This window comes from Cystoisospora suis (assembly GCF_002600585.1).
Source record: "Cystoisospora suis strain Wien I chromosome Unknown contig_5652, whole genome shotgun sequence".
NCBI classification, from domain to species: Eukaryota; Apicomplexa; class Conoidasida; order Eucoccidiorida; family Sarcocystidae; genus Cystoisospora; species Cystoisospora suis.
The window spans coordinates 1-11,780 of record NW_027158442.1 but is presented as its reverse complement, the minus strand read 5'-3'; the positions used below and the strand labels follow the sequence as shown (position 1 = coordinate 11,780).

Genomic DNA, 11,780 nt, shown 5'->3' with positions numbered 1-11,780 from the left:
TCCCGGATACAGTCGATAGTCACCGGCACTAGGATTGCGTTTGCTGCAGTCGGCAGCCTGGCTTGCAATCCGTCTTCCGGAAACACTGAGGAATGGCGTTGGCTCCACCGAGAGTCTCGAACCACTAGTGGGGGTGACCGCTTGCCTGCCTGTCCGGCCACTCCCAAACCACGGCGGCCACCTGCGCTGGGCCCCGGCCTTCCACAACGGCTCGGCGAAGTGCTCGACATGGCGTGCAAGTGTGCTCTTGTTTGCGTCACTAAAAACATGTCAGCTCTTCGTTTCTGCCAAGCTGCTGGAGTGACTGCGGTCGCTGGCCCCTTCCTCGTTGGTCGAACCCTTGACGGTGCACTCCGGGCTGGGTTGGATGACGGCTTCTTTCTCTCCTGTTGCGCTGCCTGGTGGCCGAGAAGCTCTCTCTAACTTTCATTGGCTCCGTAAAGTCGTTCGAGCGGACCGTTCTACTTCCTCTGGCCATCAGCGTCGCAACGCATAGCAACCGTAAAAACAAAAAACCAAACAAAAAAGATAAAAGGAAAAGTCTCTGTTGTTGCTTTTGCTTTCTCTTTCTCCGTACTGATTTGTAACGATGCGGTGCTACCTCGTGTGAAGGTTTTTATACAAATTCTCCAACTGTCCGGCACCGGTGCGACCGTGCGGGGCCTGTACGACACTTGCCCCGGCAGGGAGGGCACGCCATAGCACAGCGCCCGGCTGGTGCGACATACGTTGCTCGACAGCCCGCGCACAATGCTTACTGCGTGGCCAACGCATGCTCAACATACAAGCATTACATCTCGAGTAGCTTCGTAACATCCTCAGTAACACTTTCAATCAAGTCTCACACTCTTCGCTCATTGTCCTTCTCACACTCACGACAACAGTAGGCAGAGAGCCTTTGATCCACGAACAGATTAGCCTCCGGTTTCTCCTTGGATGCATTCGAGCTGTCCAAGCCTTTTTGTAATTTGCCTCGTGAATATTCTACAAGGCGATGAAAAAGGCGTATGAGACTCTTGCCCGTGCTGTCGTGCATAACTAACAGTAAAAAGTTAGCCAGGTCCAAACTAAGCTGCATACCGCCCCTATCACCGTGTCACACGTTATTCTCGGCTTTCTTAGATCAACGGACTCCAGACGGGAACGTCCTGCTGAACTTCCTATTTCTCAAGCTTTTGCGTTTGCATCTTGAGAAAAGCTAATCCTGCTACGGGCCGCCTAGCCTCCTCCTCGGTGGCTATCTCTATGACAAGAAAAACCGGGGCTATCATTACTGGGAAGCGCTTAGCCTTTTAGAGAACCTTGGAGAACTTTTCCGTATGCGTTCGAGACACCAAATGGAAATAGACAAATGAGCTGGTCTGGTTCATGAGCCCATACTTGACAAGACAGCCCAAGAAGACAGAAAGGAGAGGGACGCCTTCGGAAAGGCGAACTCCATCGATGTACTCGAGAAAGAGAGAGAGATAGCACAGAAGACTGTGATATCGCAAAAGAGATACATGGCCTATACCGTGTCGTGAAGAAATAAAGACCGGAAAGAAAAGCCGAAAAACAAATGAACTAAAAGACGTTCAACAAGATGAATAGTATCCTTCTCTTCTCATCTTATCGGGCGCGTCTTTTCATTTTCGCTGCCCATACACTTGGTTTCTTCACGCGCACTTGTCCGGTAAACTTCTGTTCAGGACTTGTCGGTGCGGTTTTCTTAGGCGACTGCGCTTTGACACCTTGACTTGCTCGACCTGCTTCTTTAACCTCCTGAGAAGGTTCAACTTTCGGCCTAGGTTTCTCAGCGAGATCAATCGCTTCATTCACAAGGGGGAAGAGCACGGTAATCTTCCGATCAAGCTCTTGGATACTCTCACTGGGGAAAAGAAAGAAGAAAAGACACATCAACATGATTCCCATCGCTCTAAATAATTCGCTTTCAATATGGCTTCAGATGCAATTTTAGCCTCTTGCTTGAAACCTAAGCTTATCGGTTCCTTCGTCAACAGGCAAATAGAGTACACACAACAAAGGAACACGCGGGTGTCTGGTCACACGGAAGGAAGGAAAAAAAAAAGCGAGGGAGGTGAAACAGAAAAGAAAGAAAAAACAAGAGGAAAGGAAAGCCAAAGAAAGAGATGCTGAAAAGAAATGTATGCTGACATTCTAAGCAAGAAAGATCAGAAGTTAGAGAAAAATGACACTCAACCGTTCTGATCAAGATACAGAGATTGATGTAATTGTGCGACCTGTGGACGAGCTGAAAGCCGAAAGAACATTTCAGACGTCTATCTATCTACCTATCTATTTCAACTGCGATCACCGCTGCATGGAAGACCTATTCATACGTTCATCTATACAGAGTGAGATCCATCTGAATCATCTCATGAAGACATCATATATATTGATAACACAGATATATATATATATGGAAGTAGTGATACAGTCTGCATAGCGCTATCGCTGATATAAAACGCTAGTCGGAATTACTCGCTGCTTACGAGTACGCAGAACTGCATGCAATGCATATATACAAATACGACATACATACGAAAACATATGTATATCTCTATATATTGGACACTCAGACACACGACAAGAGCAAGTATTTGATGTATATATATATATATTGAAGTAATACAGAAGAGCGCACGTACTCGGCTTCTCTCAGGTGAGTTGAATGAATGTTTAGAAGATGTTGAAGCTGCATATCTATGTTCATAGCCTGTATGTCAAAACGACAGAGAAGGAGAGAGAAAGAAAAACTTCTTGTCATCTATGAATGATCTCCTTCGCTTCCTTCATAATCCCGTGGGAGTATCTACGGTCACATATCCACCACGTGCCAGGCTAACGACAAGAAGCACTGTTTTGGCAACTTTACACGATGAAGAGACCCTTCACATCAACCGTCTGTACTTTTCTATATGAGGGATCTCTAGCTTTATAGAGAAATATAGAGTGAAGAGGAAACGGGTGCTGATCAGCAAGGATCCTCAGAAGAGGTCAGATCGTTGTCAAGCGTCAAGCCTTACGAGCCCAACTTCAGGTGTATATACATCCGGACAACACATGCTCTCTCAAACGCGGGATACCTTTGAAAAAAAATAAGTCAACTCAAAAGCACAAAAACTTACAAGTCTGTGAATACATATATACACAGATATATTCGTACGTATAGATATAGAAGATAGAGGTATCTACATATCTTTGTCGTGCTTCCGACGTGAGCTACCGCTAGACAATGGCAAATGCTAGCAACCTGCAAGGCCTTTCCCAACAGAAATGTTTCTACCAAAGAACGGGCTTTTCATGAGCGAAAAAAGAGAAGCGCTTCTTCTTCTGTCTCCTCTGTCATGTGTTGAAGTTTCATTCATAGACAGGGAATCAGTTTACCTAGATAGAAATGAATCTCACTCCAACATATCCACACACATATATGTATAAATATACACACACACATGCATACACATATATGTATTTATGCACACACATGTGTTATACACATATATGCATATACATATACATATAGATAAGAGACAAACGTACACGCACAGAGACGAGCACTATATGTCGTCACGATGTCTACTGTTAAGAGATGCCATTGCCCCACTTCACAGAGAAAGCTATCAGAAAGTATTGCTAGGAAGCAACCAAGAGGAACCAAAAAGGACTGATCTCGTGTTACCAATCATCTTGGAAAAGAGACATATCTATGTATGAACATGCACTTGGGTGTGTGAAAATACGTGTGCTGGTCTCTTGCTCTGCGTGCATGCGGTATATCAACGTGTATCCATGAACATGTGTGTAGTGAAACTCATCTGTAGAGTTCGATACAAGGTGGTTTATTCCATCAATCGAGGCAAGGCTACGAAAGGTATGTGAGGATGAAGAAGAAGCGTCTATCCGTCGTTTTTAACCTTGGAATTCTTTCTACAAGATGATACCTCAGTAGAGAGAATTCTGAGTGCCCTTGAGAAACCTTTCCTAACAGATAGAGTTCGGTTGGCTAGCTCTTGAATTGGTGGGTCATCTCCTCCCTCATCATCTTCTTCTTCTTCCAGCTCTTGTTCTTCTTCCCCTGCTCTTCTGGTATGAGAAGGTCTATAGTCTTTACTTCTCCTAGAAGCAACAACGCCCTCTTCATCATCTTCTTCTTCTCCTCCTCCTCGTCCGCCCCTTCTCCCCCCTCCATATGAATCTTCATGTAACAAATGACCGATCTCTCTTTCCGAGATATTTGACGATCTTTGGAGAAAATACGGCTTTCTTCTCGCACTGCCAGCCACAGTTAGACTTTGCTTGTTCATCATATCTCCTCCTCCGCCCCTGCTTCTATCGCCATCTTCTCCCACTCCATCTCCCCCTAGACCGCCGTCGCCATCTCCATCGCCTCCTCCCTGGCGCTCTGTGTTCTCGAAAGACTTTCTTTCCCCTCCATCTTCTTCATCGTCATTCTCTTCTCCTTCTTTCTCTCCGAGACCCCCAGCGCCCCCCTGAGGTGACGAAGAATTCGATTGAGAGCGCGCATCTCGGCGTATTCCAAGAGGTATACTCCAGATCGAGGAACGCTTCGTACTAGTGACAGGAGGCAGAGAAGACGATGAGGGAACTCCTGATACACCATCAGACGCCAAGTAAGCTTTCTCCATACCAGGAGGCCCTCGCTTCATACGGTCTTCCCATGCACCTACACGAGGCACAAATCTCTCACTCCCTCGGCGATTGCCTCCTGTCCCCCCGACGGCACTACCTCCCGAAGCTGTAGCAGGAGGCGAAAGCCTCTATTGGACAGACAAGAAAAACAGAAAGAAAGACAGAAAGAACCAGTTGAAGAAAGAGAGAAGAAAAGGGAGATAGAGATGAAGATAAACAGGGAAAAAGATAGAGGGAAAGAGCGTGAAACTAGAGAGAGAGGTCGAGAGGAAGATGGAGAGAGAGATTGAGAGAGATGAACGGACGGAACGTTTAAGAGAAAGAAAAAGGAATGAAGAGATAGAGAGGAAGCGAGAGAGATAGGACAGAGAACATGATGAAGAGGCAAAAGAGAAAGAAGACTTGGAGGAGTGGGTTGATCAAGAAAACAGCCATGTGAAGAAGAAAGAGGAAGAAAGACGGGAGAGGTGAAGGAGCGAGAAAGGAGAAGAAAGAAGAGAACAAGGAGGAGAAACAGAAGAAAAGAAAGATGTACGGTAGATACATCGGGAAACGAGTAGACATTCACAGGTAAACTCATAGAACTCTTTGAGAGGAGTACACCCTCTAACAAGTAAAACTGAGGGACTTTTTCATTTTCGATCTTCTTCTCTCCCTCATGGATTCTTCTTCTTCTTTCTCTTCTTGATACTGATAACAGTGCAGCGAGACTGACAGGGAAGACACCCAGGCTTCTCATATCTCTGGCGAAGAGAAGAAAAGCATAGACACCCTCACGTAGTAAAGCCTATACATATCTCTATTCTTCACAGCCACCACAACAATCGTATACACCGGAAGGAACCCACCGCATGCACAGATACGTGTAGATACACATAGACCAAGTGGAAGAATCGACTTGACCGGACTACATTGGAAATGTAGAAATATTCAGTACATACATCAGATGTATGTGCATATATAGAAGCAAATAGATAGATAGATGTACATGTGTATTACATTGGTTCTCTAGTGCTCGTTCCTGCCGAGACTGGAGATGCCTGTATCTGGAATACGGACAGCATGCACACATAGATAGGTAGATACAGACGGCGTTCTCGGGTGTACATATATGATGACTGGCAGGGACACATAGGCAGAGAGAGAGAGATGAAAAGTGAGGAACGTGGCCTCGCAGTCGGATGTGTTGAAAGAACGGAGAAAGAGACTAAGGGAAAGGAAGGAAAGGACAGAAGGAGAAGATGATAAGGAGATGAAAACGAGAAGGCAATGAAGGAGAGAGTTAAGAAGACGGATGATGGAAGGAGAAAACCTACCGGAGCGTTCCTTTGAACACCACGTGGAATGGATGCTTTCTTCTGCATCTTGCCGTCTACTTCTTCTTTGAGAAAATCACAAGAGAAAACGCGGGCGAAAAGAAGGAACGCCCGACGATAAGAACGGAAGTTCTTTTTGAAGAAAAGAATTCTAGTTAGAAGGTCGCATCATGGGTGGAAGGGACAGGTAGAGGGAGGAGACAGGAGAAGAAAAAGGAAATAAGACGGCTAAAGAGAGGCAGATGAGTGAGGAAGAAAACATTCAAGAGCCTTTCTTCCCTGTAGATAAACTGTAATGTGAGGAGGGACGTGAGAGATCAAGAGAAGACGCGCCTAGGAAAAGAGAAGAAAAGAAGAGGTTCTGCCTTCCTCAGCGGGGAAAGAGAGAAAGAAGGGAAGAGGAGAGAACAAGGGAGTTGTGAACTGAAGAGAAAGGAAGACAGATTGCAGTGATATGTTTCTCATTGGAAAGACCTCAAAGATATGCAGCGCTTCCTGAAATACACAGAGAAGCTGAAAAGCAGCAGAGCATTGAAGAGAATGACAGACAAACTCGGGAAAAGCGGTTCTTCTTTGCTCTCCTCTCTTCCCTCTTTTACAGATGAAAAGAGAGAAGGTCCCTCATATTGATGGAAGTGAACTGAAGAAAAAAGAGCACATGGATCCTCGTGTCTTGAAAAGAATCTCCCTTTCTCAAATTCCACGCTAGCTCCGTATCTATCTCCCAGCTCACGAGGTGTATGTACACCCGGGAAAAGGCATCTAGAAAAAGGACACGGCCACAGAGTCAAAAAAAGCAGCGCCTACGACGAAACTTCCTCTGATTTGTGAAGGGAAACGTTCGATATCTCTTGGGCGAAAACCGTTCTTGATAAGTTGCGGCTTGCTCAAGGGTGGACATGCCGAAGGCCTGGGAGAATTTTGAGCACTCAATCAACCCGCGCATCTGTTTAGGTTGTCTTGGCCTAGTCATCGACAGCAATCATTTGAGAAAAATCACTTCGCGGGGTTCTACCCCTGTCTCAGACGACGGAACGCCACGGTAAAATAAGTGCACAGATATGCTTGCGTGTCGTTTTTGCTCCAATGTGAAAGAAATCTCTCTTCTCCCTCCCTACTGCAGCATCCCTCAGTCCTCATCCAACCGACCACTACCCCGATTGCCCTTGCTTTTGTCCTGTTGACACAATCGACGTCTTTAATCTAGGGCTAACAGCCCCCCAGACGCCGTGATGATCAAAGCCTAAATGGCGGAGATGTTTCTTCCTTTCAGAAAAATCTTTCATGCGGCACCAGGAAGAAAGAGGTGGAACTTCATTGGAGAAATCGTGGCGAACTCCACTGGTATTCTCCGGCACACAAGAGGCCGGGTTGGGGGAAGAGACTACGAGGAGCTTTTGTGGCGGGCGGAAACGGTGGAATGTTCGCTGGAGGAAGCAGCTTAGGATGAAGAAAAAAGCGTACTCCAAGAAAGGAGGGCAGAAAAGAAACATAGAGGGGAGACTCAAATCAAAAGAAGGTGGTGTGCGATAAAGAGCGCGCTGCCAGCGCTACGTCCGTACAAACGAGAAAAAACGACAGGGAGGAAAAAAGTGTGCGTTTTCCGTGAGAGAGAGAGAGAGCCAGGCTTGAACGGAGCACACGGCCGCACCAGAGAAGATGAGTCTTCCTGTCTCTTACTTTGTTCTGGTCTCTTCCCGGCTTATATTGGGAGAAAACAGTCGCCACGCTCGACAGCAGCGATCAGAGTAGTTCACAGTAGGCGTGATGATACACCAGGCGTTATGCCCTAGGTAGATGGGGGTGGGTGGGACCGCTAGTCGGCATGGCTTCCCTCTCTTCTTCTTTTTGTCGAGAGACTTTTCACTGTTAAACTTCAGGTTTTTCTTCCGTGTCCCGACTTCTTTTCTTCCCTTCGTAACATCACGGGTGATTCGTTTTCTTTGACATCGAGAGGACAAAAGCACCGTTTTATCTCTTCGCCGGTCGGGGCGTCTCCGCCGTGTCGATGCTTGGTGATGTGAGCTGTGAGAATCGATGGTGTTCTATGTACGATTTGCGGTGATGGATGACATCTGGCTGGGCTGGGTAGGGGTAGATAGAAGGAGTTAGAGATATCATGCATGATCGAGATTTATCATTACCTCACTTATTGTTGGAGAGAGCACAGGACTTTCTCTTCAAGAGAGAGATGGTTATTCGCTTCACTGTTGAAAAAGACAGATCATGCCAGAGAAACTTGGCTTCGTTTACTACTTCCGGTGTACGTACACCCGAAAGTTCCCCTCTATGTCCCCATGTTAAGTTCCGGGTTCCCATCATTTGTTGAGATCGTGCACGTGGAGCCCGCTGTTTCCCGTCTTTTTCAGTGTGCTTGTCGTCTTCTTTGAATATACAGAAGCAAACTGGACTGAGACCTCGTCGGGATCGTCGGGTGTACCTACACCGCAAGGCAACAGAGTGTCCCTCCCCGGCTGTTGCCTTGTGGTTTCCACTGTGCAGTAGTCGCCGCTTCACCTTCTTATCGTCTTTCCTATCATTCGCTTTCCTCCCGTCTCCCCCTTTTCCCTTTCCTCCTTCTCACCTTCTTTAACTTCCTTCACTTCTGACATGAAAGTCTTCCGGCATTCCTCTTGCTAGTCGCGGATGATACGGCCACAGCAGTACGGTACTATACCGTGCCGACACATGGACACTGTCTATACACATGTGTAGATAGACCGCGCTAATATGTATATCTGTATATACACTATTTATAGAGATAAACAAGATGTTTCCCTGTTCCGTAGGGATCTGATTCTTTGAAGCATCAGGTTTCTTCTTCTCCACTGAGAGATTTCATTCCTTTACTTCCTTCCTTTTACACCCCCCCCGTCTAGAATAGGTCTCTAGTAACTTCAAAGCTTTCAGACTTTTTCTTCATTCCGTTCAAGTCTGTGCTCTCCGTCGATGAGAACATCTCTCAGAGAGGGTGTTTATTTGCCTCATCTTCTTTTCCTTTCAAATCTCATCCATCAGCCTTTCTCTTTCTTAGAATAGAAAGGGCTACATCGGCAGGTCTGTTGTCTTCCTTGTCTCTCTTTCTGGAGCGGACGTTCCTTCTCTGGTCTTCCTCTTCGTCACCTTTCACGATCTCTTCGTGCTCTTGACAGTATTTTCTTCACAAAATGCAGTCTATCAGGAGTTTCGGTTTGAAGGGAAAGAGGAAGCTTCTCTCGTTTCTCTTCATCTCTCAGTGTGTGTGTCTGCGGACATGGAGCTGGGGGATAATAGGAGGAGAAGGGACAGGTAAGAAGAGAAAAGGAGCAAGAAAGAGAAACGAGAACCGAAGAAAGATAGACAGGAGAGAATGAATAAAGGAAAGCAGAGAATGAAAGAAAGAAGAAAAATGATTGGGGGAGACCTAGGTAGAATTTTAGCCTGTTGAGCCTTCCGACTCCTGACTCTCTTCTATCTTTCGTATGTTCTCTCACTCTTCATTTTGGTATATTATTGTTCCTCTCTCATATGTACATGTGAAAGAGAAAGAGTCCATCTCCTCACGCTGTCTAGTGTATCATCTTCTTCTCCGGCAGTGTCTTTTTCTTCTTAACTGATAGATCAGTACCATGCACGCCCTCTTCCTTGCTCTATCCTGAAGAGTCTTCGTAGGCCTGTGTATCGTGAAGCTATCTGGAATTTCTCCGTATGCCTTTGCTTTATCTGTCTGCCTGCATATATATATATATATATGCGTATATATAGATAGAGATACATCAATTTTCATGATTCTTCGGTAGGTAGGGCTGTCATGGTTTCTCTCCTTTTTGTCTGTCTCCCTCTGTTTTCTGGTACTGTGTCACGCGCGTCTTTCACAAGTCTTTCTTTCCTTCGCCTTCGCGTCTCACCCCCTCGCGTCATCTTCTCGTCAGCGGACACTTAAGACTGAAAAGAAACGAGAGAGAAGGAGAAGGAAGAATGAATTCGTGTACGGTCCTAGTTGTAAGGATATGCATCGTGTCGTTTCATGTGTTGCAGGAGTGTTTGGAGTGTACATACACCGGCACGGCCAGACATACATACCCACATAGAGTATATTCTCAGAGTGAGGAGGAGAGTCTGAAACCTCGCAAGACTTTTATGTTCTATTTCAAATTTCCTTTCTTTGCATACTGTTTTCTTCCTGCCGAAACATGGAGAAGGAGAAAATTGACGATGAGTTGACTCGAACTTCGCACGTCTTTCCGTCTGTTTTGCTGTTGTGTGTGTGTGTATGGTCTTTCTCTCTTAATAGGATTGAAGTTGCATTATGGGGGTGACAGTGGGATTTCTGTTCCTATCCAGTCGTCTTCTTCTTCCCTTCCAGCACTAAGAGCCATTGTTCATCTTCATTCTTCTTCTTCAGATCTCAAAGAGGGAACGCAACAAGACAATGGTATGCTGTTTTCTTTCTCTCTCTCTCTTTCGTTCTCTCTTCGTAGCTCTTTTTTCAAGAGAACGTCTACTGTCGGATATGTGTGTATGTATGAACACTAGGTATATATGCATATGTATGCATGTATACGTAGGTATGTATATGTATGGATGTACATGTATGCATGCGTATGTGTGTCTTCTAGGGATAGTCGATCGCTACACAAGTCCAAGGTTTGTTCTTTCTGTTCGAGTAATGCTGGTCACCTACGTTTGTGTAGGGTGTAGAGACAGAGAGATAGCTTCACACACTCGCTATAAGCCTAAAGAAGCTTCACTCGTTCTTCAATCATTGACCAAAATAGATTCGCACAGAGAAAGAAAGATCTCGTCTCTCCCTATTCTTTCTTTCTTCCTTTCTTTTTTTCTCCGTCATTTCTGTATGTTCTTTTCTCTTCTGTTTCTTCTTTGGCCTTTCTTGTTTCTTTCCCTTTTAGAAGCTTCGTCGTCATCTTCTCTTGGTCTTCGGAGAAGTTATCTTGAAAGTGGAGATGACGCTTTCTCGACTCTGTCGAATGAAGAGACAGAGGGTGGTGAGTCGATTGACAATGGAGGCAGCAGCGATACGGAAGGAGATAATACAGAAGTGACTTTTATCAGCGAGAAGGAGGAGGAGAAGAACAAGAGAAACATGAAGGGGGTGGATGAGAATGAGGAGGAAGATCAGCAGGCTTTCTTTTCAGCTCTTCAGGTAAATCACATCTCTCAGTTTCTCTACAACTGAGACGCCATAACGGAAGATAAAGATACTCCTATCAACAGGAATAGAGGTTACAAACTTCACCTATATTCTCAGTCTTTCTACTTGTCTAGCTTCAATCGACCAAATGGCTATCTATCTTTAGTCTACCTATGTATCTTCAATCTATCTATCTTTAATTTATCTATCTATTTATCTTTAATCTATCTATCTTTAATTTATCTATCTATCTTTAATCTATCTATCTATCTATCTATNNTCTATCTATCTATCTTCACTTTGTCTATTTACCTATCCATTTATCTCTTTCCCGACTTCATATGCATGTACCTAGTTGCATTTCACTCGGCAATGAAAGATCTTTCTTTTACAAGTCTTTCTNNNTCAATTCCTTTTCACTCTTTCTTCTTTTCTACTCTCTCTTCTTTCTTTACTTACATCGTCTTTCTCTTCGTATAGGTGAACGAATCAAGCGGCCTGGGAACGAAGTCGTCGGAAAAAGTTTTCTCGTCTTCTTCGGATTCTCAAAAGTCCTCGGTTCCTCCTCCTCCACAGTGTGCATGCGAATTCGCGGTATGTCTTCGAGAAGAAAAGGCAAACACTACACACAACAGTCTTTCTATCACGAATGAGGTAGAAACAGTCTTCTTCTTTTTTCTCTT

The 11,780-nt window shown here is 45.2% G+C and overlaps 2 protein-coding genes across 2 annotated transcripts; one reads left to right on the top strand and one right to left on the bottom strand.

Annotated features, from left to right (window-relative positions):
* Nucleotides 1–1,286: 1,286 nt before the first annotated feature.
* On the bottom strand, nt 1,287–7,542 carry CSUI_009464 (uncharacterized protein). The gene is made up of 4 exons (XM_068069580.1): nt 5,967–7,542; nt 3,915–4,778; nt 2,649–2,716; nt 1,287–1,867 (listed from the first exon to the last, which is right to left on the bottom strand). Exons 1-4 carry the CDS (start codon nt 6,012–6,014, stop codon nt 1,609–1,611), a joined length of 1,239 nt encoding a protein of 412 aa, XP_067918445.1. The 5' UTR covers nt 6,015–7,542; the 3' UTR covers nt 1,287–1,608.
* A 78-nt stretch (nt 7,543–7,620) lies between these two features.
* CSUI_009463 (uncharacterized protein) lies at nt 7,621–11,763 on the top strand (the record flags this gene model as incomplete). The annotated part of the gene is made up of 4 exons (XM_068069579.1): nt 7,621–9,254; nt 10,240–10,380; nt 10,856–11,109; nt 11,578–11,763. Coding segments are annotated over exons 1-4 (702 nt in total), but the record flags the coding sequence as incomplete, so codon positions are not given.
* Nucleotides 11,764–11,780: the final 17 nt, after the last annotated feature.